Here is a 27,356-nt window from a genome sequence, read left to right on the forward strand (position 1 = left end):
ATGCTGCCTGTTCCGCTGAGTCACTCCCGCACTTTGTGTCTTCAATCTGTTTTATAATGTTGGTTTAGAGATAAGTATCAGCCAGAACACTATATGGGTCAAAATGGCTCAAAATAGTTTCATGGAATAGAAACCTTCAATTAAGGAGTAACGATTCAATATCATTCGAAACCAGAAGCCAAAACCCCCCAATTTCTGTACCCAGTGACACGTACCATGGACACTACCCCTGTGTGAACAAATGCTTCTGTTTGCTGCTAGGAGTTGGGTATATTTCTCAGTGGGAATAACACATATACATTTTCACTGTCCTTTAAAACTTGTTTAGTTTAGTTCAGAGATACAGCGCGGGAACAGGCCCTTTGGCCCACCGAGTCCGCGCCGACCAGCGATCCCCACACACTAACACTATCCTACACACACACTAAGGACAGTTTCCATTTTTACCTAAGTAAATTAATCTACAAAGTGTACATCTTTGGCGTGTGGGGGGAATCGGAGCACCCTGAGAAAACACATGCAGGTCACAGGGAAAACTAACACACTCCATAGACAGCACCCGTAGTCAGGATCGAACCCGGGTCTCTGGTGCCGTAAGGCAGCAACTCAACCCCTGCCGTGCCACCCCAAAATGTAGTCTATTGTAAATTTCAACATGTAATGAATGCAGGAAATTCTTCTGGAAGGGTGTGGTGGAATATTGCACAAACCATGACTATATGTCTGGAGATTTCATTGCAACACTTCCAACATAGAACTATTCTAGCCCAGTGGCGCAACTGGTAGAGCCACTGCCTCACAGCGCCAGAGACCCGGGTTTGATCCCAACTACAGGTGCTGCCTGTACAGAGTTTGTACGTTCTCCCCGTGACCTGCGTGGGTTTTCTCCACAATCTTCGGTTTCCTCCCACACCCCAAAGACGCACAGGTTTGTAGGTTAATTGGTTTGGTATAAAGTTAAATTGCCCCTATTGTGTGTGGGATAGTGTTAATGTGCGGGGATCGCTGGTCGGTGCGGACTGGGTGGGCCAAAGGACTTGTTTCCCAGCTGTATCTCTAAACTAACCTAATCCACCCCGTCAAACTGGCATATTACCCTACCTCCAATCATTTTATAACTGTTAAACATGAAACAGCCAATCTTGTTCTGAGCACGGCAGACCAGATTTTGCTCATTAAGGTTACAGCACTCGGCTTTATTAACAAATGATTAGACAGCAAGTTCCAATGGGTCCACCTGCCCCCATTATGCAAAGTAGCCCTGCGTTTTCAGAGTCTTCCCTTTCCCAGTGTCTCAATCAGAGACTCACGCGTTAAAAGTCCACGTGTAGGTTCAGCCAGTAATTAGGGAAGTAAATGATACGTTGACTTTGACTGCAAGAGGATTTGGGTAGAAGGTTAGGGATGTCCCACTGTAATTACATTGTGCCCCAGTAAAATCACATCTCACGCCTCATTTCCCCACCAAAGGATAAAGTTGCAACTGATGGAGAGCAGCAACGTTTCACCAGTTTGATTCATGACCTGCCGTTACTGAGTGGGTGTATTACTGAATTGAAACCAATAAAAGGTGATCTCATTGAAATGCACAACAATCTTATAGCGCTTGACGTGTTAATTGAAAATCATTGAACGCCATGCATTAGGCAATGGATGCTCACTAAACCTACTCGGAAATATTATGGCTTAGAAACATAGAAACATAGAAATTAGGTGCAGGAGTAGGCCATTCGGCCCTTCGAGCCTGCACCGCCATTCAATATGATCATGGCTGATCATCCAACTCAGTATCCCGTACCTGCCCTCTCTCCATACCCCCTGATCCCCTTAGCCCCAAGGGTCACATCTAACTCCCTCCTTAATATAGCCAAATAACTGACCTCTACTTCCCCCTCTGGCAGAGAGTTCCAGAGAATCACCACCCTGTGTGAAAAAAAGTTCTTCTCATCTCGGTTTTTAAAGGATTTCCCCTTTATCCTTAAGACAATGGCTTGTCCATTCTGGCTCAAATCGACTATTAGCTCAACCGATGCTTCTACAAAACCTCCCTGGAACTGAAAGAGTCTTATGCCCTCAGACTGTGAAGATAACAATAACCAAAGCCGATTCAGGTATGGGCCACTAAGTCCTTAATCGCTAATATGGTCATAAGGAATAGGAATATTGGGCCATTTGGCCCATCAAGTCTACTCCTTCATTCAATCATGGCTGATCTATCTCTCCCTCCTAACCCCATTCTCCCGCCTTCCCCCCATAACCTCCGACACCTGTACTAATCAAGAATCTATCTCTGCCTTAAAAATATCCACTGACTTGGCCTCCACAGCCTTCGGTGGCAAAGAATTCCACAGATTCACAACCCTCTGACCTTTCTCCTTATCTCCTTCCTAAAAGAACGTCCTTTAATTCTGACCTCTAGTCCTAGGCTCCCCCACTAGTGGAAACATCCTCTCCACATCCACTCTATCCAAGCCTTTCACTATTCTGTATGTTTCATTGAGGTCCCCCTCATTCTTCTTAACTCCAGCGAGTACAGGCCCAATGTTGAAAAACGCTCATCAAAGGTCAACCTACTCATTCCTGGGATCAATCTTGTAAACCTCCTCCCCAGAGCTAGCACATGCTTCCTCAGATATGGTGCCCACAGTTGCTCACTCCGCTCAGCTACAAGATCCGGGCTGATGTTGTACCTCAGCGCCACCCTCCTGTATTCCCCTCATTTCCTTTGATTCTTTTGATATCTAAACATGTGTTGACGTCTGCCTTGAAGATACTCGGTGACAGAACGTCAGCACCTTCTTGGGTAGAGAACTCTAAAGATTCACTGCCTTCTGGTGAAGACATTTCTTCACATGACTGGAGACACAAGAAACTGCAGATGGTGGAATCTGGAGTGATGAGCAAGTTGCAGGAGGAAATCAGTGGGTCAGACAGCATCCGTGGTGGCAGAAGCATTTTAGCATTGCGGGTTGAGACCCTGCATCAGGACTAGTCTTCACATGATTGCTCTGAATGACTGATCACTTATACCATGGGCCCGCATTCTGGGCATCCAAAGAAACATCAAACTGCACAATTAAGATGTCAAACACAATACGAATGCATTTCATGAGATCACCTTTTATCCTTCTAAATTCAGTAGAGAACTGGCTCAGTAATGCAGAAACAATGAACTGCAAATGCTGGTCAATATACATAAGGATCCAAAGTGTCTGCCTTGAACCTTGAACTTGATGCAGCAGGTCAAGCAGCATCTCTGGAGAACATGGATTGGTGGCGTTTAACATTGAGATCCTTCTTCATACTGACATTTTGAGTTGAGACTCTTCTTCAGACTGGAGAAGAGTCTTGAACCAAAACATCACCTATCCATGTATTCCAGAGATGCTGCCAGAGCTGCTTAGTTTCTCCAGCACTTTGCATACCTACTGGCTAACTAATGCCAAGCCAAGAATAAAGCTGTTGAATCTCCACCTCTCTCTCTCAGTAGCAAGGTGATCTCCTTTGGTTGGGAGACGAGACATTAGATGTGGACACAAAGTGCTGGAGTAAGTGTCAGGCAGCATCCCTGGAGACAAAGCAAGAATTTCATTGTCCTATCAGGGACACATGACAATAAACTCATTTGAACTTGAACTTGAGAACATGGATGGGTGACGATTCTGGTGGGGACCTTCTTCAGAATTTAGATGTAATGAGAATGAAGCATCCATACCATTAATCCCAAATCGTCTTGCAATGAAGGTCATTTGCCTTCCTAATTACTGTCTAAACCTGCATGTTAACTTTTACTGTGTGCCCAAGGACACCAGATCCCTGTAAACATGAACACAACTTCAATCTCTCACTATTTAACAGTATTCTGCCTTTCTATTTTCTGTACCTGATATCACCTTGAATATATTTTTCTAGTTGCTACATGCTAATTCAGAATGTGCACTGCTGTTGTGGATCCTTCAAATAATTTATTTAAGGAGTCACATTTATACCCCCTGGTCTAGAACCCTGTCAGAGGAGACTGAACCAAAGAAGCACCGTAATGTACATCAGAGCAAAATACAACTGGAAATCCATGGTCAAGGCGAAGTAAACAGCAGCGACGAAATTCAACCTCACTTCTCAACACTAATCTGGGAAAGCAGAAGGAAAACAAAATACAACACAAAATCTTTTCACCGGGTTGAGGTAAAGAATGGATCAACTCAATAATCAGGAGTTGTTGGCAGAATTCAATTCCAATCTAAATATGTGATTATAAGTAGTCTATCATCCTCTGCTGTGTGTGAGAGCCTTATCTAAAATCTGGGTTTATACTCCATCCTATAACAATAGATGTCCTATTGGTTGCCTGGGGCTAGCGCAAACTGGAGGAACAGCACCTCATATTTCGCCTGGGCTGCTTATACCCCAGCGGTATGAACATTGACTTCTCTAACTTCAAGTAGCCTTTGCTTTCCCTCCCTCTGCATCCCTCCCCCCTTCCTAGTTCTCCGACCAGTCTCTCCGTCTCAGACTTCATTTTATCTCTGTTTGCTTTGTTGTTACCTTCTCCCAACTAACAATGATCTATTCTACATTTTCCTTGGTCTCCATTCCCTTTGTCCTGTTTTCACACCTTACTTTTCCTTATCTATACACTTCCTTATCTATGTAATGCGCACTCCCCTGACATCAGTCGGAAGAAGGGTCTCGACCCGAAACGTCGCCCATTCCTTCTCTCCAGAGATGCTGCCGGTCCTGCTGAGTTAGTCCAGCATTTTGTGTCTATCTTCGATTTAAACCAGCATCTGCAGTTCCTTCCTACACATATTTCTGGCTGCTGCTCATGGACGTTGGTAAAGATTTGGGTGGCGGAATTGTCACTAACATACAAACTACAGCCTTCAATGACAATAGACTTTGGCTGTTGACTTTTGGCCTTGACCCCAAATGACAACTACCCCTTTGTCACCACAGATGCGGCTTGGGCTGCTGGGTTTCCCCAGCAGTTTGTGTTTTGCTCCTTCCTTCTGGCTTCAGTGGGTCAATAAGGCAGTTTTGTGTCTAATGAGATGTTCGATTTAAAACCAGGAATCTGCAGCCTTCGATGCAACCCTTCCAGGCCAGCTTCAGAACTACTTCAGCCAACTATAATAGAACGATGGCTTTGCACTAAAAACTGCTGGGTGCTTTGGGAAACCTAGCAGGCAGCTCATACACAATATCATGCAATGGGGAGGAAGGGTCCCAAGTCCCTCTCATATCAGGTTATCATGCCCTTCAGAGAACTAGAACAATGTAATCAGCCTCTACTCTACACTCCACTTATCGCAATGTGTAGAAGGTTCCTTGGTTACTGGGCACCCAGGCATTACTGCAATAGTAACTCCAGTTGATGTTGTTCAAACTCCAAGTTCCAGATTTTCTCCCATGATATTTTCTCCAACCATTAAACCTGACTGTGAAAACTGGCACTTATCAAAGTTATGCTGTTAGACCTACAAAACAGAAGGCAGCCATACATCCCATCTTCCTAGTGATAGCTCACTGCTAAAGCAATCAGAAACTATTTGCATTGTCTTATTAGACAACTAGGTTTTTTTTTTTTTGCCAAAATCCAGTAGTGATCACTGTAACCAGATTTTTATTCCAGATTTATTTAATTACTTGAAGTTAAATTCCCCGGTTGCCATGGTGGAATTTGAACCAGCGTCTCCAGAACCAATGGTCCAGCCCACCTGTTCTAGTTCGGGAAAGTGCCCATTATTCTACCTGATCCAGGAAAAGGAAACAGAATCCTTCATTGCCCCTCCAGGGCGCTTCTCACGCCAATGTTAACATTCTTCCCTTTGTGTTAGTGTGTTGATAATGTTTGAACGTGTCAGAACATTTGAAGTATGTCAGAAAGCTGAACAGAGATCAGCAATTACCCAGGACATGGCCTTCAGCCGACCGTATCCAGAGAGCAGCTAAACCAGGAAGGAACAGAAATGAAGGTAGAAACCTAACACTCATTCAGAGGCTACAAAGAAATGCTACGTCAGTAGGAGTCACATTTTCCTATCTGGTTGGTCGGAGCTCTGTTCGAACACTATCCGCTATGTAACACCCATAATCCGTGATCCTGAAGTCTTGTGGATTGGGATTTTGGTCATTTTCCCCTTCTTTACTGATCACAAATCGTGTCCTTCCAACTCAGGAATTCCACTGGATCGCAGCGTCCCTATTAATTGGTGCGCAGTTGATAATCTGTAAAACAACACCGAGATACTAAACGACAGGAACAAGTTAAACTACGTCACAATGAAATGGTTAATTAAAGCAAACTCAAACCATTCTCTTCTAGATATGTGTACTTACATAAAAACCTAAATGTTTTATCAACATCTCCCCTTCAGATCAATCAATTGGGTTGTTATTACTCTCACCATTTCCTCTTCATTTTCAGCTGCATATTTTTCTTTTTACGCTATCTAGGTACAAATTTGTTTCAAGTTTGAGCGGATATGATCTCTCTCTGTAATCTAATGCTTCCTACTTACTCGCAGAGTTGCTAAGTAACCAGCACTCAGGTTGTTTAACCATACACACATTCATCAGAGTGTTTAGTTTGATCTTGGTCAGAGCCATGCATGTGTACAAGGGTAGTCTCTGATGTGTTTTACACTAAAAATTGGCAGCTTCCAAAATTGCTTCCATTTGGATAGTTCATTACTATCATAATTGTCCCACTGGTATATGGCCATTAAAAAAGGATTGTGTGATTGTACATTTTAAGTTTGGAAAAAAATATACAGGGAAATGCCAGTTCTCCAGCATTGTCCTGGAGCCTCTACAAATGTGGTGATAAATTTGATGGATTCTGCTAAATATAATCCGGGAAAATCATCATTCAGCCATGAAAAAAGGACGTAAGCTAAATCTGAGCAAGGGAATAGTAATAATGCTTATTGATTCTAAGAATCATATTATTTAATGGCATAGAATACAACTTTTGGTCTTCTGCGTTTTGCAAAGAATGGATCGACAGGGCTTATATTCACTGGAATTTAGAAGGATGAGAGGTTATCTTATAGAAACATATAAAATTCTTAAGGGATTGTGCAGTCTAGATGCAGGAAAAACAATTCAGATGTTGGGGGAGCCCAGAACCGGGGGTGACGGAGGAACTGAAGGAAATCCACATTGGGCAGGAAATGGTGTTGGATAGACTGATGGGACTGAAGGCTGATAAATCCCCAGGGCCCGATGGTCTGCATCCCAGGGTACTTAAGGAAGTGGCTCTAGCAATCGTGGATGCATTGGTGACCATTTTCCAATGTTCTATAGATTCAGGATCAGTTCCTGTGGATTGGAGGGTAGCTAATGTTATCCTACTTTTCAAGAAAGGCGGGAGACAGAAAACAGGGAATTATAGACCAGTTAGCCTGACATCGGTGGTGGGGAAGATGCTGGAGTCAATTATAAAAGATGAAATTGTCGCACATTTGGATAGCAGTAACAGGATCGGTCCGAGTCAGCATGGATTTACGAAGGGGAAATCATGCTTGACTAAAGTTCTGGAATTTATTGAGGATGTAACTAGGAAAATTGACAAGAGAGAGCTAGTGTGCCTGGACTTTCAGAAAGCATTTGATAAGGTCCCACATAGGAGATTAGTGGACAAAATTAGGGGTAGAGTGCTGACATGGATAGAAAATTGGTTGGCAGAAAAGTAATCAAGAGTAGAGATAATGGGTCCCTTTCAGAATGGCAGGCAGTGACTGGTGGGGTACCGCAAGGCTCAGTGCTGGGACCAGCAGTGACTAGTGGGTTACCGCAAGGCTCGGTGCTGGGACCGCAGCTATTTACAATATACATCAATGATTTAGATGAAGGGATTCAAAGTAACATTAGCAAATTTGCAGGTGACACAAAGCTGGGTGGCAGTGTGAACTGTGAGGAGGATGCTATGAGGATGCAGGGTGACTTGGACAGGTTGGGGGAGTGGGCAGATGCATGGCAGATGCAGTTTAATGTGGATAAATGTGAGGTTTTCCACTTTGGTAGCAAAAACATCTAAATGGTGTCAAGTTGGGAAAAGGGGAAGTATAACGGGATCTGGGGGTCCTTATTCATCAGTCAATCAAAGTAAGCATGCAGGTACAGCAGACAGTGAAGAAAGCAAATGGCACGTTGGCCTTCATAACAAGAGGAGTTGAGCATAAGAGCAAGGAGATCCTTCTGCAGTTGTACAGGGCCCTAGTGAGACAACACTTGAAGTATTGTGTGCAGTTTTGGTCTCCAAATTTGAGGAAGGACATTCTTGCTATTGAGGGAGTGCAGCGTAGGTTCACATGGTTAATTCCCGGGATGGCGGAACTGTCATATGCTGAGAGAACGGAGCGTCTGGGCTTCTATGCTCTGTATAGCTGGGCTTCTATACTGAGAGGGGTTCTTATTGAAACATATGATTAATAAGGGTTTGGACATGCTAGAGGCAGGAAACATGTTCCCGATGTTGGGGGAGTCCAGAACCAGGAACCACAGTTTAAGAATAAGGGGTAAGCCATTTAGAACGGAGATGAGGAAACACTTTTTCTCACAGAAAGTTGTGGGTCTGTGGAATTCTCTGCCTCAGAGAGCGGTGGGAGCCGGTTCTCAAGATACTTTCAAGAGAGAGCTAGATAAGGCTCTGAAAGATAGCGGAGTCAGGGGATATGGGGAGAAGGCAGGAATGGGATACTGATTGTGGATGATCAGCCATGATCACATTGAATGGCGGTGATGGCTCAAAGGGCCAAATGGCTTACTCCTGCACCTATTGTCTATTGTCTATATAAAAATAAGGGGTAGGCTTTTTCACCCAGAGAGTTGTGAATCTGTGGAATTCTCTGCCACAGGAGGCAGTGGAGGCCAATTCACTGGATGTATCCAAGAGAGAGTTAGATATAGTTTTAGGGCTAACGGAATCAAGGGATTATGGGGAGAATGCAGGAACGAAATCAATGACCAGCATGAACATTTTGAATGGCGGTGCTGGCTCAAAGGCCGAATGGACCACTCCTTCACCTATTTTCAATGTTTTTATGCTATTTTGCTTACCTCCACTCTGAGTAATGTAACGGACCCAGGGTAGAGCTTGATAACCACTCTTCTCAATGATTTTCAGATAGCGCACCTAGTGAAAACAAACACTCACGGGTGACGTGATTTCCCAAACATCGTCCAAACATATAATTTTAAACATACAAAGTACAGGAGGAACTCAGCGGGTCAGGCAGCTCAGCGTCTGAAGAAGGGTCCCGACCTGAAACGTCACCTAGCCAAGTTCTCCAGAGATGCTGCCTGATCCGCTGAGTTACTCCAACACTTTGTCTTTAACTCAAGGTTCCAGCATCTGCAGTTTGTTGCGTCTCTGACCAAAAATGTAAATTGTGCAATTGCTGAATTCATTGCCCCCATCATGAAAAAACAATCCGAACATTTGTTTTTGTTGGTACACAAAAAAGCTGGAGAAACTCAGCGGGTGCAGCAGCATCTATGGAGCGAAGGAAATAGGCAACGTTTCGGGCAGAAACCATTCTAACACTTGTTTTTGTTATTTCAGTCAAACAATAAAAGCTCAAGTTCCTTCTCATAAAGCCAAGAAGGTTTGCCTGGGATGGAGATGATGTGTACCGTGAAGAACGAGGACACAGTTGCAAGTAGGGACTGTGAACATAGTTTCTTGTAGTAAGTCAGTACAGCATTGGGGAAGGCCAGTCCTATCTTGTCAGCGTTAGTGTTCAAGTAAGTAAAAAAAATTGACATCCATTAACTGATTTCTGATTTCATGAAATCATTGCATCGAGGAAGGCGGTCAATTGGCCCATTGAGTCCTTGTTTTCCAAGTGAAAACTAATCGCGCCATCTCCCAGATCTCATGTACCACGTGCCAGTCCTACTGCCTCATGACATTATTTACAGTACCAGCACTGAATGGCTCCTGACACAGGGATTAGTCTGATGCCCTGTTTGGTTGGGAAGGAGCAAGCCCATTTACTTTGGTAAAATTCCCCAATATTACAAGTAGGGGTAGCAGAGAGGTAGATAAACATGTCTGGTAGTCGCGAAAATGTGGTGGCTATTATTTTTTTTTAAAGTTATGTTTCCTGTCTGGCACCTGTCTGGCAAGTGATTTCACTTGCCCAACGGTCAAGAGTTTGGCAGGGTGGGAGGAGGCAATGGGCATGTTGATTGGAAAAGGTACAGAAATAGAACTCAGTAATGGAGTCGGTCGGATCACAAGGAAGGCTGAACTCAGCCAGAGTAAACTTCCCCTATTACGAAACTAATACAGAACATTCAAATTAACTTGGGAAAGCACCTGGAAGGCCAAATTGTGTGCCTTCCACCACAGTGATGAATGCTGTGGTGGATGTTTATGTTAAATTTTTATTGTGTTTTTGTGTGTGTTCTTTATAATTGTACCGCTGCTGACATATTCATTTCACTTGCACTTATGTGCAATGTGACAAATAAATCGTATTGTATTGTATTGTTGGAAGCAAGAAAAATATAATGCGATTCCTCCTTTAATGAAATATATCCAGTTCAGTTTAGTTTATTGTCACCTGTAGCGAGGTACAGTGAAACTGACCTGAATTCCGGAGACAGTAAAATATGGAATTTCAAAATTGATGGTGATGGGTGGCCTTCCCTCCTGCTCCTCACCCTCGACACTTGGGAGACCAAAGTGAGCCCGCATCAAGTATTCCTTACCACCCTGAAAAGAACGGAAACAGGCAATGTCACAATAGGGCGGAACAGTGGCGCAGCGGTAGGATTACTGCATCACAGCGCCAGAGACCCGGATTCGATCCTGACTTCGGGTGCCGTCTATGCGGAGATTGCTCGTCCTCCCTGTGGTGGTCGGCAAGGGTTTTCTCTGGGCGCTCTGATTTCCTCTCACTTGTGGGTTTGTAGGTTAATTAACTTTTATGTTGCTCCTCGTGTGTATGACATAGAAACATAGAAACATAGAAATTAGGTGCAGGAGTAGGCCATTAGGTCCTTCGAGCCTGCACCGCCATTCAATATGATCATGGCTGATCATCCAACTCAGTATCCCGTACCAGCCTTCTCTCCATACCCCCTGATCCCCTTAGCCACAAGGGCCACATCTAACTCCCTCTTAAATATAGCCAATGAACTGGCCTCAACTACCCTCTGTGGCAGAGAGTTCCAGAGATTCACGACTCTCTGTGTGAAAAAAATTATTCTCATCTCGGTTTTAAAGGATTTCCCCCTTATCCTTAAGCTGTGACCCCTTGTCCTGGACTTCACCAACATCGGGAACAATCTTCCTGCATCTAGCCTGTCCAACCCCTTAAGAATTTTGTAAGTTTCTATAAGATCCCCTCTCAATCTCCTAAATTCTAGAGAGTATAAATCAAGTCTATCCAGTCTTTCTTCATAAGACAGTCCTGACATCCCAGGAGTCAGTCTGGTGAACCTTCTCTGCACTCCCTCTATGGCAATAATGTCCTTCCTCAGATTTGGAGACCAAAACTGTATGCAATACTCCAGGTGTGGTCTCACCAAGACCCTGTACAACTGCAGTAGAACCTCCCTGCTCCTATACTCAAATCCTTTTGCAATGAAAGCTAACATACCATTCGCTTTCTTCATTGCCTGCTGCACCTGCATGCCTACTTTCAATGACTGGTGTACCATGACACCCAGGTCTCGCTGCATCTCCCCCTTTCCCAATCGGCCACCATTTAGATAATAGTCTGCTTTCCCGTTTTTGCCACCAAAATGGATAATAGAACTAGTGTGCAGATGATTGATGGTCGCCATGGATTGAGTGGGCAGAAGGGCCTGTTTCCACGCAGTACAGCTAAAGTAAACTGAACACAACTAAATTAAAAGCAGGAATAGGTCCAATGGTTTAATAAAGCAAACCTGCAAAATTGGAGAACATAGCACTGCTGCCAAATTTGGAATACATATTCAACTTGATCATTAGACCTATTGAAAGCACTACTGGAGTGGAAGTTCTTCAGCACAAACACCTAGACTGACACTCCGATGCAGTGGTGAGGCACCCGTGCATAGTTGGTGGTGTTTCTTGGACGAGACATTAAGCTGAAGCCACAACTGACCCCGGAGGCGGCACAGTGACACAGCTGGTAGAGCTGCTGCCTCACTGCACCAGAGACCTTGGTTTAATCCTGACCTCAGGTGTTGGCTGTGTAGAGTTTGCACCTTCTCACTGAGACCATGTGGGTTTCCTCCAGATTCACTGGTTTCCACCCACATCCCAAAGACATGTAGGGTAATCGGCATCTCATTGTGCAGTCCTGAACTGCTATCTACCTCATTGGTGATCCTCGGACTATCCTTGATCGGACTTTGCTGGCTTTACCTTGCATTAAATGTTATTCCCTTAGCATGTATCTATACACTGTAAATGGCTCGATTGTAATCATGTATTGTTTGTATTGTGGATTCTAGATGCAAATTGACAGCCACATTGCATTTAATACTATAGGGACTGGCCTTCAGATATACGTACTTCATTGGATATAAGATGGTTTGGAACATCCCAGGATAGACATAAAATTAAACACTGAAATTATGTTTTAAATTAAATAACTATTTTCCAACTGCAGAATCGATAATTCAAATAATTCAGAAAATGACATTTCATGAATAATGAAAGTAAATTAGCCAAGTTGTAGTCACTGAATAGTCTATCCAAAGAATTTCACCAAATCTAATGCATGCATGGACTGCCTAACCTAATGCATGAGAGGCTTTTATTGCATTACTTATCCCAGTCTAACCTCAGCAGTGGGCAAGGGTTGGACACCCCTACAGTTCTGGTCTGCTGCACCATTGTGCTGCCATTATTTTGAATCATCCACGTTACTCACAGGGAAAGACTTGATTGACCAGATAACAACATTCTTCTCTGGCAGCCACTTCGCAGTGCCGGTGCTAGTCTTGAATTTTGGTGAGTCTGCGTCACTGGGAACTGGCACAAAAATCTCGACGTTGTTCGCTGTAGAACGGTGCTTAAACTGACTCTTGGCCTGAATTTGAATAAGTGTAGGAGTTAGAGTTATGAAAATTAAGGTAACAAGCAAACAAGCAGAAATAATGGATATGTGGCAAGAACACAGTCAACAAAAATGTGGAGGATTAATAAGAATCTTCACATTTAAAATGTACCCAGATACACACACACACACACACACACACACACACACACAAACACACACACACACACACAACACACACACACACACACACACACACACACACACACAGTCACAATGCGCGCACACATACACACCCAGACACACACACAGGCCCGCACACACACACACACACACACCCAGACAGTCACAACGCGTGCATGCACATGTGCACACACACACAGAACAAAATGAACAATAATTTAAATAAAAAGATTTACCTTAAATATATTACACCATTTTTGAACATGCACAGTAAATTGATATATTTAACTTGAGAATCACAGGTATTGCTGCTTCAGCTTTGGTATAAACTCAATAACATTTGGTATATTGAAATTATAAAGCCCGATATACGGATATACTTTGGATATAAGTAAACACCCTCCATTCCCGACTTAGATCCATTTGCATAAATGCTATTCCTAAATGCTAACTTGCTCAATAGGCTATCTTATTTTCTTCTTGGGAAATAGTCACAATTCAAGAAATATGCCCAACAGCCAAGATACTGTGTGTTCCATCACAGCCTGGTATTTTTCTCCTGTTCACCATCGATTTAATTACAGTGGACCAACAAGAATACTGGGTGTTACTCTTTGACCTTCAGGTCTGCTACATTCCATCTCTTACTCAATTATTTTATTTCCCTGTGCACAAGCATATTTGCATTGGCTTCTCACCCTCTCTTGATGTGAAATACAGACTGTAGTCCTGACTATTCCTATAAACATGCTAGTGTTTAGCATACAGGAAAATAGTTAAGGCCAATATTCTTTTAAGTTTCCTAAGAAGGGATACCATAACTATATTCCTATGGTAGGTAGACAAAAATGCTGGAGAAACTCAGCGGGTGAGGCAGCATCTATGGAGCGAAGGAATTGTGACATTCCGGGTCGAGACCCTTCAGTCTAAAGAAGAGCCTTGACCCGAAACATCACCCATTCCTTCGCTCCATAGATGCTGCCTCACCCGCTGAGTTTCTCCAGCATTTTTGTCTTCCTTCGATTGTTCCAGCATCTGCAGTTCCTTCTTAAACAATATATTCCTATGGTACTATTTTTCTTCACAAATAGAATTACATTGATGGCATAAAGCATACAGGGTGAGAATAGGATTGGACTACATGGTCAGTGTTGTAGAAAGTGGGATGTTGATTTGGTGAACTAAATAACAGGTTTGGGAAGAGTGGGATATTTATCAACACAGTTCTCCATATTGGTAGCATTAAGTCTAGTAAGACAACATTTTACGAATGGGCATATCAGTAAGGAAGACCTATCCATTTTCTCCAGAGATGTTGCCTGTCCCACTGACAAAAGACAATAGACAATAGGTGCAGGAGTAGGCCATTCAGTCCTTCGAGCCAGCACCGCCATTCACTGTGATCATTGCTGATCATCCACATTCAATACCCCGTTCCTGCCTTCTCACCATATCCCCTGACTCCGCTATCTTTAAGAGCACAATCTAACTCTCTCTTGAAAGCATCCAGAGAATTGGCCTCCACTGCCTTCTGAGGCAGTGAATTCCACAGATTCACAGCTCTCTGGGTGAAAAAGGTTTTCCTCATCTCCATCCTAAATGGCCTCGCACTTATTGTTAAACTGTGGCACCTGCTTCTGGACTCCCAGTGCCTCAGAAGGTGACTCGGGCAAGCAATTGAATGGCCAAATAGGATTGAGAGGAAGGACAACCTCCTTTTAGTGCTGGTTCTTGTTTTGCATTTGTGTTCTTAAATCACACTCGGTTCTCTTTGCTGGGATTTGTGGAGCCACCGTAACAGTTTGGCTATTTCTATTAGGAACTAAGGGATGAAACCCTGGGATTGGAATGGGATAGTGGAAGGGGAGAAAGCTAGGAATAGAGACAAAGGCACAAACTTCGTACCAAAACAAAATTAATGGGACCCACATCCTCATAGGGAGATATGGCCCTTCAGATGTGACCACCAAGAACCAGCTCTACGGAGAAACTTAATAATGCTCCGATAACAACATTATAATCTTAGTTGTGGTTCCACTCTTACCTTTACCATAATCTCTACCCGACTGTGTGAGTGTTTCTCAATTGCTGACTCTATCCAAATCAAGGGTTTTACCTGCAAAACAAGTCATTGCAACAATACCTATGCGTGTGGCAATTTATAATGATAACTACAAAGTTCACTAATAACAATGAATGAGAAAACGGAGAAATATACAAAACATATTTCCATTCTGAAAGTACAGATATCTCAATGGGAGCTTCAATTTCAATAGCTGGCCAGTGCCACTGCCAAAGCAGTGTGTAGATATATGCATGTATTATCTTGCCAATGCTTTGCCCATTATCTCCTACTTTGCCAGGTTGAGTTGCAGCCTTACAGCGCCAGAGACTCGGGTTCGATGCTGCCTGTACAGGATTTATACATTCTCCTCATGACCTGTGTGGGTTTTCTCTAAGATCTCCGGTTTCCTCCCACATTCCAAAGACATACTGGTTTGTAGGTTAATTGAATGGACGTTAATTAATTAATTAATTAATTGATTAATTGGTTTGGTGTTATTGTAAATTATCCCTAGTGTTTGTAGGATTGCATTAGTGTGTGGGGATGTTTCCATGGTGTATTTATAAACTAAACTTATGGATTTGCCTATTTCCTAACGTTGCCTATTTCCTTCGCTCCAGAGATGCTGCCGCACCTGCTGAGTTTCTCCAGCATTTTTGTCTACCTTATGGATTTATCATGTAGATGAGCGTACATTTGGCATTACTACTTCTGAACATGTAAAATACTCAAGTGCTACATAAATACTTCAGTCTCATCTTGCTCTGGACAGTCTGCTGGCCTCAAGGATGGCTATTTCCCATGTGGGTTCTATAGACCCTACACAGGACAGGTAGTAGGTGCTTCATGTGGTGGTTAGGTGTGTTGGCTGGAACGTTTTGTGCTCATTCAGGCATTTTTAATCAGGTTATACACTAAGATACCCAAGGTTATCAGTGTGATCTTGGATGTTCCTTCTCCAGTTTAAGTGGTCAAAGTCCAGGGATTCTATAAGACAGTGCGGATGCTGTAGTTTTTCAGGAAATCTAGGTATTTTCTGCCCTGAAGGCACTCGGAGTTCAATATATCTATTATACAAATTTGGAGTCTATTGTATGCTATGGTGAATGAATTGACAACAGCTTGGAACTCAGCCTCTGCATGTACATATTCATCAGCTGCGTATAGACACAAAATGTCAGAGTAACTCCGCGAGACGGGCAGCTTCTCTGGAGAAAAGGAACAGGTGACATTTTGGGTCGAGACCCTTCTTCAGACTGAGAGTTGCGAGCTGTGTGCTGTATTCTTAATGACAGAGGTAAATTCTGAATATGTTTCGTGCCCGACTGTACATTTACCCTGGAGCTACTCTGGGCATGTTACGCACCTGAGTATAAAGCCGGTAGGACATGAGTTCAAACTCTCCGTCAGGAGGGATGAAGGATATAGTCCGATCGTTTTCAAAGCGGGATAGGCGGACACACTGATGAAACTTTACATCCTCCAGTTCCACGGATTTACTCTTGTCCCCTAATGTGAATAAAAAAGAAGCATGCTGTTAGTTGGAGACGCTGAGCTAAAGCCTTTGTGAAACAAAGTAATTGAGGAGCCAAAATTCCTGCTAGTGAAATGGGGAATGGTCACTGTTGCAGCTTCATGCTGAACAAAGCTCCTTCTTCATAATGATCCCACATTAGATCAGTGTCTGAGAGAAACTGAGCTGAATTATTTTGTTCCTAGAGCACGTGCAGTCTTCAATCAGCATTTTATGTTAATGTTCATACGTCGTAAGAGCAGAATTTGGCCACTCGGCCCATCAAGTCTACTACGACATTCAATCATGGCTGATCTACCTCTCCCTCCTAACCCCATTCTCCTGCCTTCTCTCCATATCTCTGACATCGATCTTAACCTTAAAAATATCCATTGATTTGGCCTCCATGGTCGTCTGTGGCAATGAATTCCACAGATTCCTCCCCTCATTTCCTTCCTAGAGAAACATCCTTTAATTCTGCGGCTACCACCTCTAGTCTTAGACTTTCCCACTAGTGGAAACATCCTCTCCACATCTACTCTATCCAAGCCTTTCACTAATTGGTAAATTCAATGAGGCTCTCCCCTCATCCTTCTATACTCCAGCGAGTGGAGGTCCAGTGGGGTCAAATGCTCATCAAGTGTTATGTTGAGCCATGATGTTGATCCCAAGTGGTATAAAGTAATCCAAAAACAAAATTGCCAACATGACAAATTGCAGTGGTGGGCGATAAAGCTGTAGAGCTTGCTCCATCACTTACTCAGATCATGATTAGTCTGATTTGGTCTCAACCTTCCTTTCCTTCCTGTTTCCCATGGATGTTGGTTTCTTTTCAAGTCAAAAAACAATCTACCTCAGCCTTGCCTTACATAGTCCACACCCACAACTCCTGAGGTAGGCAGAGAATGCCTCTCAAAGGTTCTCATCCTTTGTGAGAGAATGGCTAGAAATCGGCTTAATTAGGGCTGGAAAAGAATCATCTCCATCCACTCCTGATTTCACGAGAAGTAAATACTCAGTACATAATTCCAGGTGAAATTGTACTAAGTATCGTAGAGCATAAAGCAGTACCACAATGGAAGAGGCCATTCAGCCCATGATGTCTGTGTTGGCCATGATGCCAATTTAAACAATTCAAATTTGCATGCACATGACCTCCATCCTCCCCATTCCCAGCCTGTTCATGTGCCTGTCTAAAATTATTGTTGTTTCCATGTTCACCATTTCCCTTGGCAATGTTTTCCAGCTCAGACCAATTTCTGTGTAAAATTCTTCCTTTATAAGTCTGCTTTCAACTTTTCCCCTCTTATCAGTATGTCCTCCAGTATTTAATAACCATATAACCATATAACAATTACAGCACGGAAACAGGCCATCTCGGCCCTACAAGTCCATGCCGAACAACGAATGTTTCCAACCTACGGAAAAGACAATGTCCAGCTATCCTGTCTGTGCCTCTCATAAGTTTACATACTTCTATCAGGCCACCCCTCAGCATCGGAAACACCAGAGCAAATAATCCAAGCTTGTGTAACCTCTCCTCATTGATAATACTCTTTGATCAAGACAACATCCTGGGCGAACATCTCCTACAACCTCTCCAAAGCCTTCGCATCTTTTCTGAAACGTGGTGACAAAAAGTGCACACGTCACTCCAAATATGACCTAACATAAAAGCTTTCTAAAGCTGCAACAGGACTTGTCAACGTTTAGGCTCAATGCCTCGACCTCTAAAGGCAAGTCACTTTGTTACCATCCTATCTACCTGTGTTGACTGATTGTGAAATTGGACTGGATACTGGCAGATGCAATTCACATCTGTGCGTCTGAACTTTTCCCACAAAATTCTCAGCAGGTTAGGCAGCATCCATGGGGAGGGAAAAAGTGCTGACGTTTTAGGTTGAAAACATTTCATCAGAACTGTAAAGGTTAGAAATCAGTATATATTTCTAGATTTTTTTTTTCCTTTTTTTCCTTTTCGAGGATCTGCATTTTTTTCTTTGCTTTTTGGTTATGCATTCCCAAGCTCAGTTATTCTTTAACTGTTGACATGGTGATGGATTGCTTAAGCCAAACATACAATAAGTGGAAAACAATTGGGAAATGGTGAAATTGGCCATTTTGGGAGGTAAAATAAGGGAAGCTTTTGAATGAATGATGAATGAATGATGAATGAATGAATGTATGAATGAATGAATGAATGAATGAATGAATGAATGAATGAATGAATGAATGGATGGATGAATGAATGAATGAATGAATGAATGAATGAATGATTACATGAATGAATGTACAAGTTTATTGGCCAAGTATTCACAAAGAAGGAATTTTCCTTGGTTCTCTGCCCGCAAGTGACAACAACATACAGTGACAGTTAGGAATAACAGTTAGAAATAAGCTTTTCCACAGAATAAAGAAAGATTACTGAGAGATCTGGGTACATGATTCATTCATGGCATGTTGATGCAGAGAGTAATTTGGAAAGCTAACAGGATGTTATAATGTATTACGAGGGTAACCGATTACTAAAATAGGGAGGTTATGCTTCAGACATTAGTGGGATGGCAGGCTGGCACAGTGGTGGAGTTGCTGTCTTACAGCACCAGAGACCCGGGTTCCATCCTGACTATGGGTGTTGCCTGTACGGAGTTTGTACGTTTACCCAGAGTGCTCGGATTTCCTCCCACACTCCAAAGACGTACAGGTTTGTAGGACCATTAGCTTCGGAGAAAGTTATAAACCATCCCTATTGTGTAAGCTAGTGATGGTGTTCGAGGATCACTGGTCAGTGGGCCAAAGGACCTATTTCCGCTCTGTATCCCTAAACTAAACTAGTAAGATTTCATCTGGAGTACTCTGTACAATAAAGATCCCTTGTTTAAAATTGAAAGTAGCTCAGAGAAGGATTACCAGATTAATGATTGGATGGGACTGTGTTTAAGAGTGAGAAGACATTTGAAACATATAAAGTCCTGAGAGATTTTAGCAGGATGAATATTGAGAGGATATTGTTGTGTGGAAGAATCAAGGACAAGGCATCCTTTGCAAAAAATAAGGGAATGGTCACTTAGAATGGAAATGAGGCAAAATTATTTCTCATGGTCTTTGGAATTCTTCTTCAAAGAGCAATGAGAGTCTTTTAATACTTTAAAGTAGGTGCAGTTAGATACTTGATGAGTAAGTGGACCGTTGCTGTTCCTATTGCATTTGCTTGTGTGTCCATATCTACTTACTTCCAGAGATCTCAAACAGAACCTTATCATTGAGTCCGAGTCGTAGTTCTGGCATTCCTGAGAGTACAACCTTCAGCTTTACATTTCCAACAATCTCACTTTTCAGGACGTTGCCATTTGCACTCACCTGGAGAAACAGGAAACATTGAAGCAAGCAGCACTCAGCATGCCGAAAATCAGTAGCACTTCATGCCAATAGACACACACACACATGCATGCACGCACATATGTGACCACATACACATGCAGACGCATAGGATTATACACACGTGCACAAATACACTTACACCCACTCATTCATACACAAAAGCTGTATTTTAGCTGCAATGCACACAAATAAGCACATACATGTAAATAAGCATGCATGCACACACAACAAAACGCATATAACCCACATATGCATTTGCACACAAATTTACATTCAAGAATACACACATATTCATACACCACACACACCCAGGTGCACGCATGCAAGAACATGCATGCAGCTGAATGTGTGTATGTGTGTGTCTGTGTGCACGCGCATTCCTGAGTGTAAATTTTGTGTGACTACACATATTTGGTTAAACGCATGTCCTTTGTAGGTGCATGTTAATTGTGTTGTTTGGAGGAAGGGAACATTTTTTACCTCTTCAACTTTTTAAATGTAGTTATGCATGTACAGTTTATATAGCTCTTGAGTCATTAACAGATGCCCATATGCTTGGTCAACCAGCAAGAATTCATAACAAATCACAAAACTGCTGGACGAACTCAGGTGCATGCATCCAAGAACAAGCATATATCCTGAATCCACCCCTTCCCCTAACACACACAGCCAGACACGATGTGGTTAGCTACACATTTCTACTCTCTATTAAAGCTGTGTCCGCGTGAATCTCTTCTGTATTTTTCCCCAATATATTTCCTATGGAATGAAGGCCAAAACCACACACTCTCCTCCTAATCATTGTGTCCTTCCCAAGACTTTGCATGATTTACCACCACATGCTCATTTGTATGTATATGACTCTCGTTCACCAAACTCACTGACTTATTAGATTTTTGGGCCCCTTGTGCATTTGAGTTAAGATTACAATTATTTGGTTTAAATCACAGGGCTAGGCTCTGGTTCAAACACGAGTCAACTCTAACAGTAGTCGGCTTGCATTGACACACAGGGGAAATGTTGCTACAATTATTCAGGAGAAACTATTTAATATCAGCAGCATCTTTAATGCAGTGTTGGTAAAAGCTAGAATGGATGACCTGAAAGTTCATAAGTTATAGGAGCAGAATTAGGCCATTCGGCCCATCAAGTCTACTCCTCCATACAACCATGGCTGATGTATTTCTACCTCTAAGGCCCATTCTCCTGTCTTCTCCCCCAAAACCCCTGACATATGTACTAATCAAGAATCTATCAATCTCTGTCTTAAAAATATCCTTGACTTGGCCTCCACAACCATCTGTGGCAAAGAATTCATGGATCCACTACCCTCCGACTAAAGAAATTCCTTCTCATCTCCTTTCTAAAGGGACGTCCTTTTATTCTGAGGGTGTGGCCTCTGGCCCTAATGGAAAGGTCCTCTCCTCATCCACTCTATCCAGGCCGGATATCCACTATACAGAAAGCATGATGGAAGTAGACTTAAAGGTATATTTTAAACCAGAATTTGATAAATACTGAAAGAGGAATTAAGTGCAGGCTGTGAGGGTACAACTTGGGATATGAGGTTAAGGATAGATTTACGAAGGAGCTAGCAGGACCACAATGGTCTGAATGGCCTCCAGTTTGTATCATTTTATATCTGTAGTGAGGCACTCATATCATTTATAACAGAACATTTACTGGTTAACCGTTGCCATTGAACCTGACAACGTGTTTATAATGTTTATAATGCCTCAATTATTTTATCCTGGTTTCCGTCTGTTCTTTAAGTGGGTTGTGCAGAGGAAGGGGGAATTCTTAAGCTCTTCAATGTCATTTCAATTTAAACGTTGTTATGCATGTACAGTTTATATAGCACTCGAGTCATTAACACATGCACATATGCTTGGTCAACCAGCAAGAATTCATAACAAAACACAAAATACAAGAGGAACTAAGCATGCCAGGTAGCATTTTGGGTCGGAACAGATGGCAGGTGTTTCGGGGTTAGGACTATAGAAACATAGAAAATAGGTGCAGGAGTAGGCCATTCGGCCCTTCGAGCCAGCACTGCCATTCAATATGATGGCTGATCATCCAAAATCAGTACCCCAGTTTCTGCTTTCCCCCATATTCCTTGATTCTGTTAGCCCCAAGAGCTAAATCTAACTCTTTCTTGAATACATCCAGTGAATTGGCCTCCACTGACTTCTAGTGCAGAGAATTCTACAGATTTACAACTCTCTGGAAAACATTTTTCCTCATCTCAGTCCTAAAGGGCCCACCCCTTATTCTTAAACTGTGACCCCTGGTTTTGTTTAGTTTTTAGTTTAGAGATACAGCGTGGAAACAGGCCCTTCGGCCTACCATGTCTGTGCTGACCAGTGATCCCCGCAGATCTCGAAACCGAAGATCTCGGAGAAAACTTTTTGAGTATAGAGTATAGGAGCAGGGAGGTTCTACTGCAATTGTACAGGGTCTTGGTGAGACCACACCTGGAGTATTGCATACAGTTTTGGTCTCCAATGCTGAGGAAAAACAGTCTTGCCATAGAGGGAGTACAGAGAAGGTTCACCAGACTGATTCCTGGGATGTCTGGACTTTCATATGAAGAAAGACTGGATAGACTCGGCTTGTACTCGCTAGAATTTAGAAGATTGAGGGGGGATCTTATAGAAACGTGCAAAATTCTTAAGAGGTTGGACAGGCTAGATGCGGGAAGATTGTTCCCGATGTTGGGGAAGTCCAGAACAAGGGGTCACAGTTTAAGGATAAGGGGGAAATCTTTTAGGAACTCTCTGCCACAGAAGGTAGTTGAGGCCAGTTCATTGGCTATATTTAAGAGGGAGTTAGATGTGGCCCTTGTGACTAAAGGGAGAGAAGGCAGGTACAGGATACTGAGTTGGATGATCAGCCATGATCATATCGAAAGGCCGAATGGCCTACTCCTGCATCTATTTTCTATGTTTCTATGTAAAACTCACGCAGGTCACGCGGAGAATGTACAAACTCCGTACAGACAGTACCCGAAGTCGGGATTGAACCCGGGTCTCCGGCGCTGCATGCGTGTGAGGCAGCAGCTCTACCGCTGCGCCACCATGCCGCCCTTAATTCTAGACACCCCCATCTTTCGTGCATCTAGCCTGTTCAATCCCATAAGAATTTTATATGTTTCTTTAAGACCCTCCTTCAAAAGTCCGAAGATGTATCCCGACCCTAAATGTCATCTGTCCATTCCATAGAACTTTGAATGTAGAACTGTACAGCACAAGAACAGGCCATTCAGCCCATAATATCAATGCTGAATATGATGCCAAGACCATCACCTGTCTACCTGCACTTAACCCATTCCCTCCATAAATGCTGCCTGACCTACTGAGTTCCTCTAGTACTTTGTGTTTAGCTCAGGATTCTAGCATCTGCAGTCTCTTGTAGCTCTTGTAGTTAGATAGAGCTCTCAAAGATAGTGGAGTCAAGGGATATGGGGAGAAGGCAGGGACAGGGTACTGATTGGGGATGATCAGCCATGATCACAGTGAATGCTGCTGCTCAAAGGGCCGAATGGCCTACTCCTGCACCCATTGTCTATTGTCTCAACAAAAATTCGTAAACTAACTCAAACTGTGGCAACACCATTCAAGACCAAAAATGAAATGGACATCATGGAGAAAAGATAGAACATAAATAATAACTCCCAGATAAAGAGGCTGTTTACTGCAGCATTTCTACCAGGCTGCTTTAATGCAGGTCTCTCTCTCGTTCTAAATGCTAGAAGTGCAATGTTTAAATTAAATAATGGGTTTGACAGGATGTCACGGTTGTAGTCGCAGCTGCTCACCATTAAGTTGACAGATTCGATCAGATCAATGAACACCTCATTTTTTCTGTATTTAATACCCTCTGATCTCCAGGACACAGCGTTAGTAAGGGTAGCAGGGGGGCGTGGTGCTCCGATTTCCAGCTTGTGCCCCTGTTGAATGATGTACCTGAAAGTCGAGCGTTCGAAATAACAAGAAGGCATTAAATGTGCAATGGAATTCACTTCAAGTACGATCAGGAGACATTTTTGCCACAGGAATTAATGTAATGTTCCTGAGGCATAGCAACGCATCTCACCATATAACATGGTGTCACTTGAGTTAAGTGGTGTAGCATTAGTGGTACGGCAACAGTAGTTAATAGAGTCAACAGTGTCATCTGTCCCAAACAGAACAATGACATTCTTACTTGCAGCAGCACAACAGAATATGTAAATATAGCACACTTTGAACAATATACAGTAATAAATAAAGAAACCAAACAGTAATAGTGCAAAAAGACAAAACTAATGCCCCCAAGAATATGTAGTTCTGAGCTTATTTGGAGGTTGTAGTGTCTAATATAGACACAAAATGCTGGAGTAACTCAACGGGACAGGCAGCATCCCTGGAGAGAAGGAATGGGTGACGTTTCTGGTCGAAACCAGCATCTGCAGTTCCTTCCTACACATTGTAGTGTCTAATAGCCTGATGGTTGTAGGGAAGAAGCTGCTCCTGAACCTGGGCATGACCGTTTTCAGGCTCCTATTTGTTCTTGCCAATGGCAGGAGTGAAATGAGTGTGTGGCCAGTGTGATGTGGGTCTGTGATGATGCTGGCTGCCTTTTTGAGGCAGACTACAAGCTAAAAATACTGAAATGTAGAGACACAAGAGACAGCAGATGTTGGTATCTTTAGCAAAGACTATTGCCCTCCTCAGATATTGCCTGATACAATGAGTTCCTCCAGAATACTAAAATGTGAAAATAATCAAATGAAAAATTAACTTTCTTCCTTCCTCCACAAACATATTGAGTATTTTGAGCTTTTTCAATTTTTTTATTTGGAACATTTGTGTTATTTTACTTTCTAACTAGTAACCCACTATGTATATTTAAATACTTTCCTGCTTGGTTTGTGTCCTTCAGTACTTACATTAGATTATTTTTAATAAAGGCTGTTGGCTTTGACTCATTGGGTAGCCTTGTGTGGAAATTTGCTTGTTATTCTAACATAACCATTTAGAGTCATGGAGTGATACAGTGTGGAAACAGGCCCTTCGGCCCAACTTGCCCACACCCGCCAACATGTCCCAGCTACACTAGTCCTACCTGCCTGCGCTTGGTCCATTTCCCTCCAAATCTCTCCTATCCATGTACCTGTTTCTTAAAAGTTAGGATAGTCCCAGCCTCAACTACCTCCTCCGGCAGCTTGTTCCATACACCCACCATCCTTTGTGTGAAAAAGTTACCCCTCACATTCCTAAATCTTTTCCCCCTTCACTTTGAACCTATGTTCTCTGGTCCTCGATTCCCCTACTCTGGGCAAGAGACTCTATGCATCTGTGCATTTAATACAAAACATTTTGAAGATTACATTTTGCCTTCCTCCCTTCTTTTAATAGTCGGGGAGGATGAGAAATAGTCTATTGAACGTCCACAGGTGTACAGTAGAGCACATACTGATTGCTTGCATCACAACCTGGTTCGGCAACGTAAATAACGAATACCAAATTGTTTGTGTATGGAATTATTTATGAGAAAATACTTCTTTTGTTATCAATAGAGTCCATCAGTATTTTTGGCAGACTTATTCTCAATTTCAAACTTCCGTTCCGAATCGGGACATTCTCAAATGAGTGATGGCATTACTTTCATCAATCTCTGTTACGTGAATATTAAAAACTGAAGAATGGACCATTAGTCATTCAAATGGTTGTTTGATCGCTGAGGTGGGGAAACCAGGAAGCAATTCATCATTATCACTGGACAGTTCTATTTAGTAGCATTTACTGAGGACTGAATGTAATGTGGGCAACCAGGATTTAGTACTCAGTGAGAGGTGGTTGAATAGAACTGTGGTTCACTGCAGGCTATGGACATTAGTGAACGTTTGTAAGTGGGGCTCATGTTCCTCAAATTCTTCACCAGAACCATGTCAAATTAGCTTTACATTTTTAACCCAACAGGAATAAAAAGGCAGGGAAATTAATGATACATTTTACTAATCGTTAATTTTAGCATTCATTTTCCTCTCTTGGTAAATATATTCTATCGTCTTCTAAAAGTATGGATTGCAATATTCCAGCCCTGGTACAAGTTAGTACCATGGCAGAAAAATGACAGTGGAGACCTCTGCTGGTCACATAACATCAAATCTCTATGGAGACACAAGGAACTGCCGATGCTGTAATTTTGAGCAAACCACAAAGTGCTGGAGTGACTCAGTGAGTCAAGCAGCATCTGTGCATGGGCATGGACATTTTGGATTGGGACACTTCCTCAGACTCAGAGACTCCGATCTCTATGTTTTTCTAGTTTCACTTTGTTCCACTTGTGTGTATCAATCTGCCTGGATGGCATTTTATACATCCTCCATAAAAAGATACAGGGGTTTGTAGGAGGGTTTTTATTTTACACAAAGTAGTTATGATCTAAAATGGTTGACGGCTGTTTGAGGAGAGATTAAGTCAACTAGGTTTGATTTCGCTGAAGCTGAGCAGAATGATAGAGGACTAAATGAAAAGTACAGAATTTAGTTTAGAGATACGGTGCGGAAACAGGCCCTTTGGTCCACCGAGTCGGCATCGACCAGCCAACTCCACAAACTGACACTATCCTACACACACTGGGGACAATTTTACCAAGTCAATTCGCCTTCAAACCTGTACGTCTTTGGAGTGTGGGACCATGGGAGTTTGAACGTTCTCCATGACCACGTGGGTTTTCTCCAGGTGCTCTGGTTTCCTACCACACTCCAAAGTTGTACAGGTTTGTAGGTTAATTGGCTTTGGTAAAAAAAATGTAAATTGTCCCTAATCGCAACTTTTTCACATGGAGATTTGTGAGTCTGTGGAATTCTCTGCCTCAGCGGGTGGTGGAGGCCGGTTCTCTTGATATTTTCAAGAGAGAGCTAGGTAGGGCTCTTAAAGATAGGGGTGTCACGGGATATGGTGAGAAGGCAGGAACGGGGTACTGATTGGGGATGATCAGCCATGATCACATTGAATGGCGGTGCAGGCTCAAAGGGCCGAATAGCCTACTCCTGCACCAATGTCTATTGTGTAGGATTGTGCTATTGTACTTGGCGAATGCTGGTCGGCATGGACTTGGTGGACCGAAGGGCCTGTTTCTGTGCTGTATCTCAAAAGTATCTAAAGTAAAAATATGATAGTAAAGTAAAATACCTTTTTTCTAATGGATTTGTTGA

At 42.7% G+C, this 27,356-nt stretch overlaps 1 protein-coding gene across 1 annotated transcript in view; it reads right to left on the bottom strand.

Annotated features, from left to right (window-relative positions):
- Positions 1-5,620: 5,620 nt before the first annotated feature.
- LOC129700797 (AP-1 complex subunit mu-1-like) overlaps positions 5,621-27,356 on the bottom strand; it is a 43,162-nt gene continuing 21,426 nt past the window's right edge. Inside the window, exons 5-12 of the mRNA XM_055641497.1 lie at positions 23,970-24,117; positions 20,002-20,128; positions 16,622-16,764; positions 15,235-15,306; positions 12,882-13,040; positions 10,601-10,726; positions 9,064-9,139; positions 5,621-6,228 (exon numbers count right to left, since the gene is read on the bottom strand). Of these exons, the coding sequence (XP_055497472.1) occupies positions 6,206-6,228; positions 9,064-9,139; positions 10,601-10,726; positions 12,882-13,040; positions 15,235-15,306; positions 16,622-16,764; positions 20,002-20,128; positions 23,970-24,117 (874 nt within the window). The 3' untranslated portion in view covers positions 5,621-6,205. The remainder of the gene's footprint in view (positions 6,229-9,063; positions 9,140-10,600; positions 10,727-12,881; positions 13,041-15,234; positions 15,307-16,621; positions 16,765-20,001; positions 20,129-23,969; positions 24,118-27,356) is intronic.

The sequence above is a fragment of the Leucoraja erinacea genome, chromosome 10 (assembly GCF_028641065.1).
Source record: "Leucoraja erinacea ecotype New England chromosome 10, Leri_hhj_1, whole genome shotgun sequence".
Classification (NCBI taxonomy): Eukaryota; Metazoa; Chordata; class Chondrichthyes; order Rajiformes; family Rajidae; genus Leucoraja; species Leucoraja erinaceus.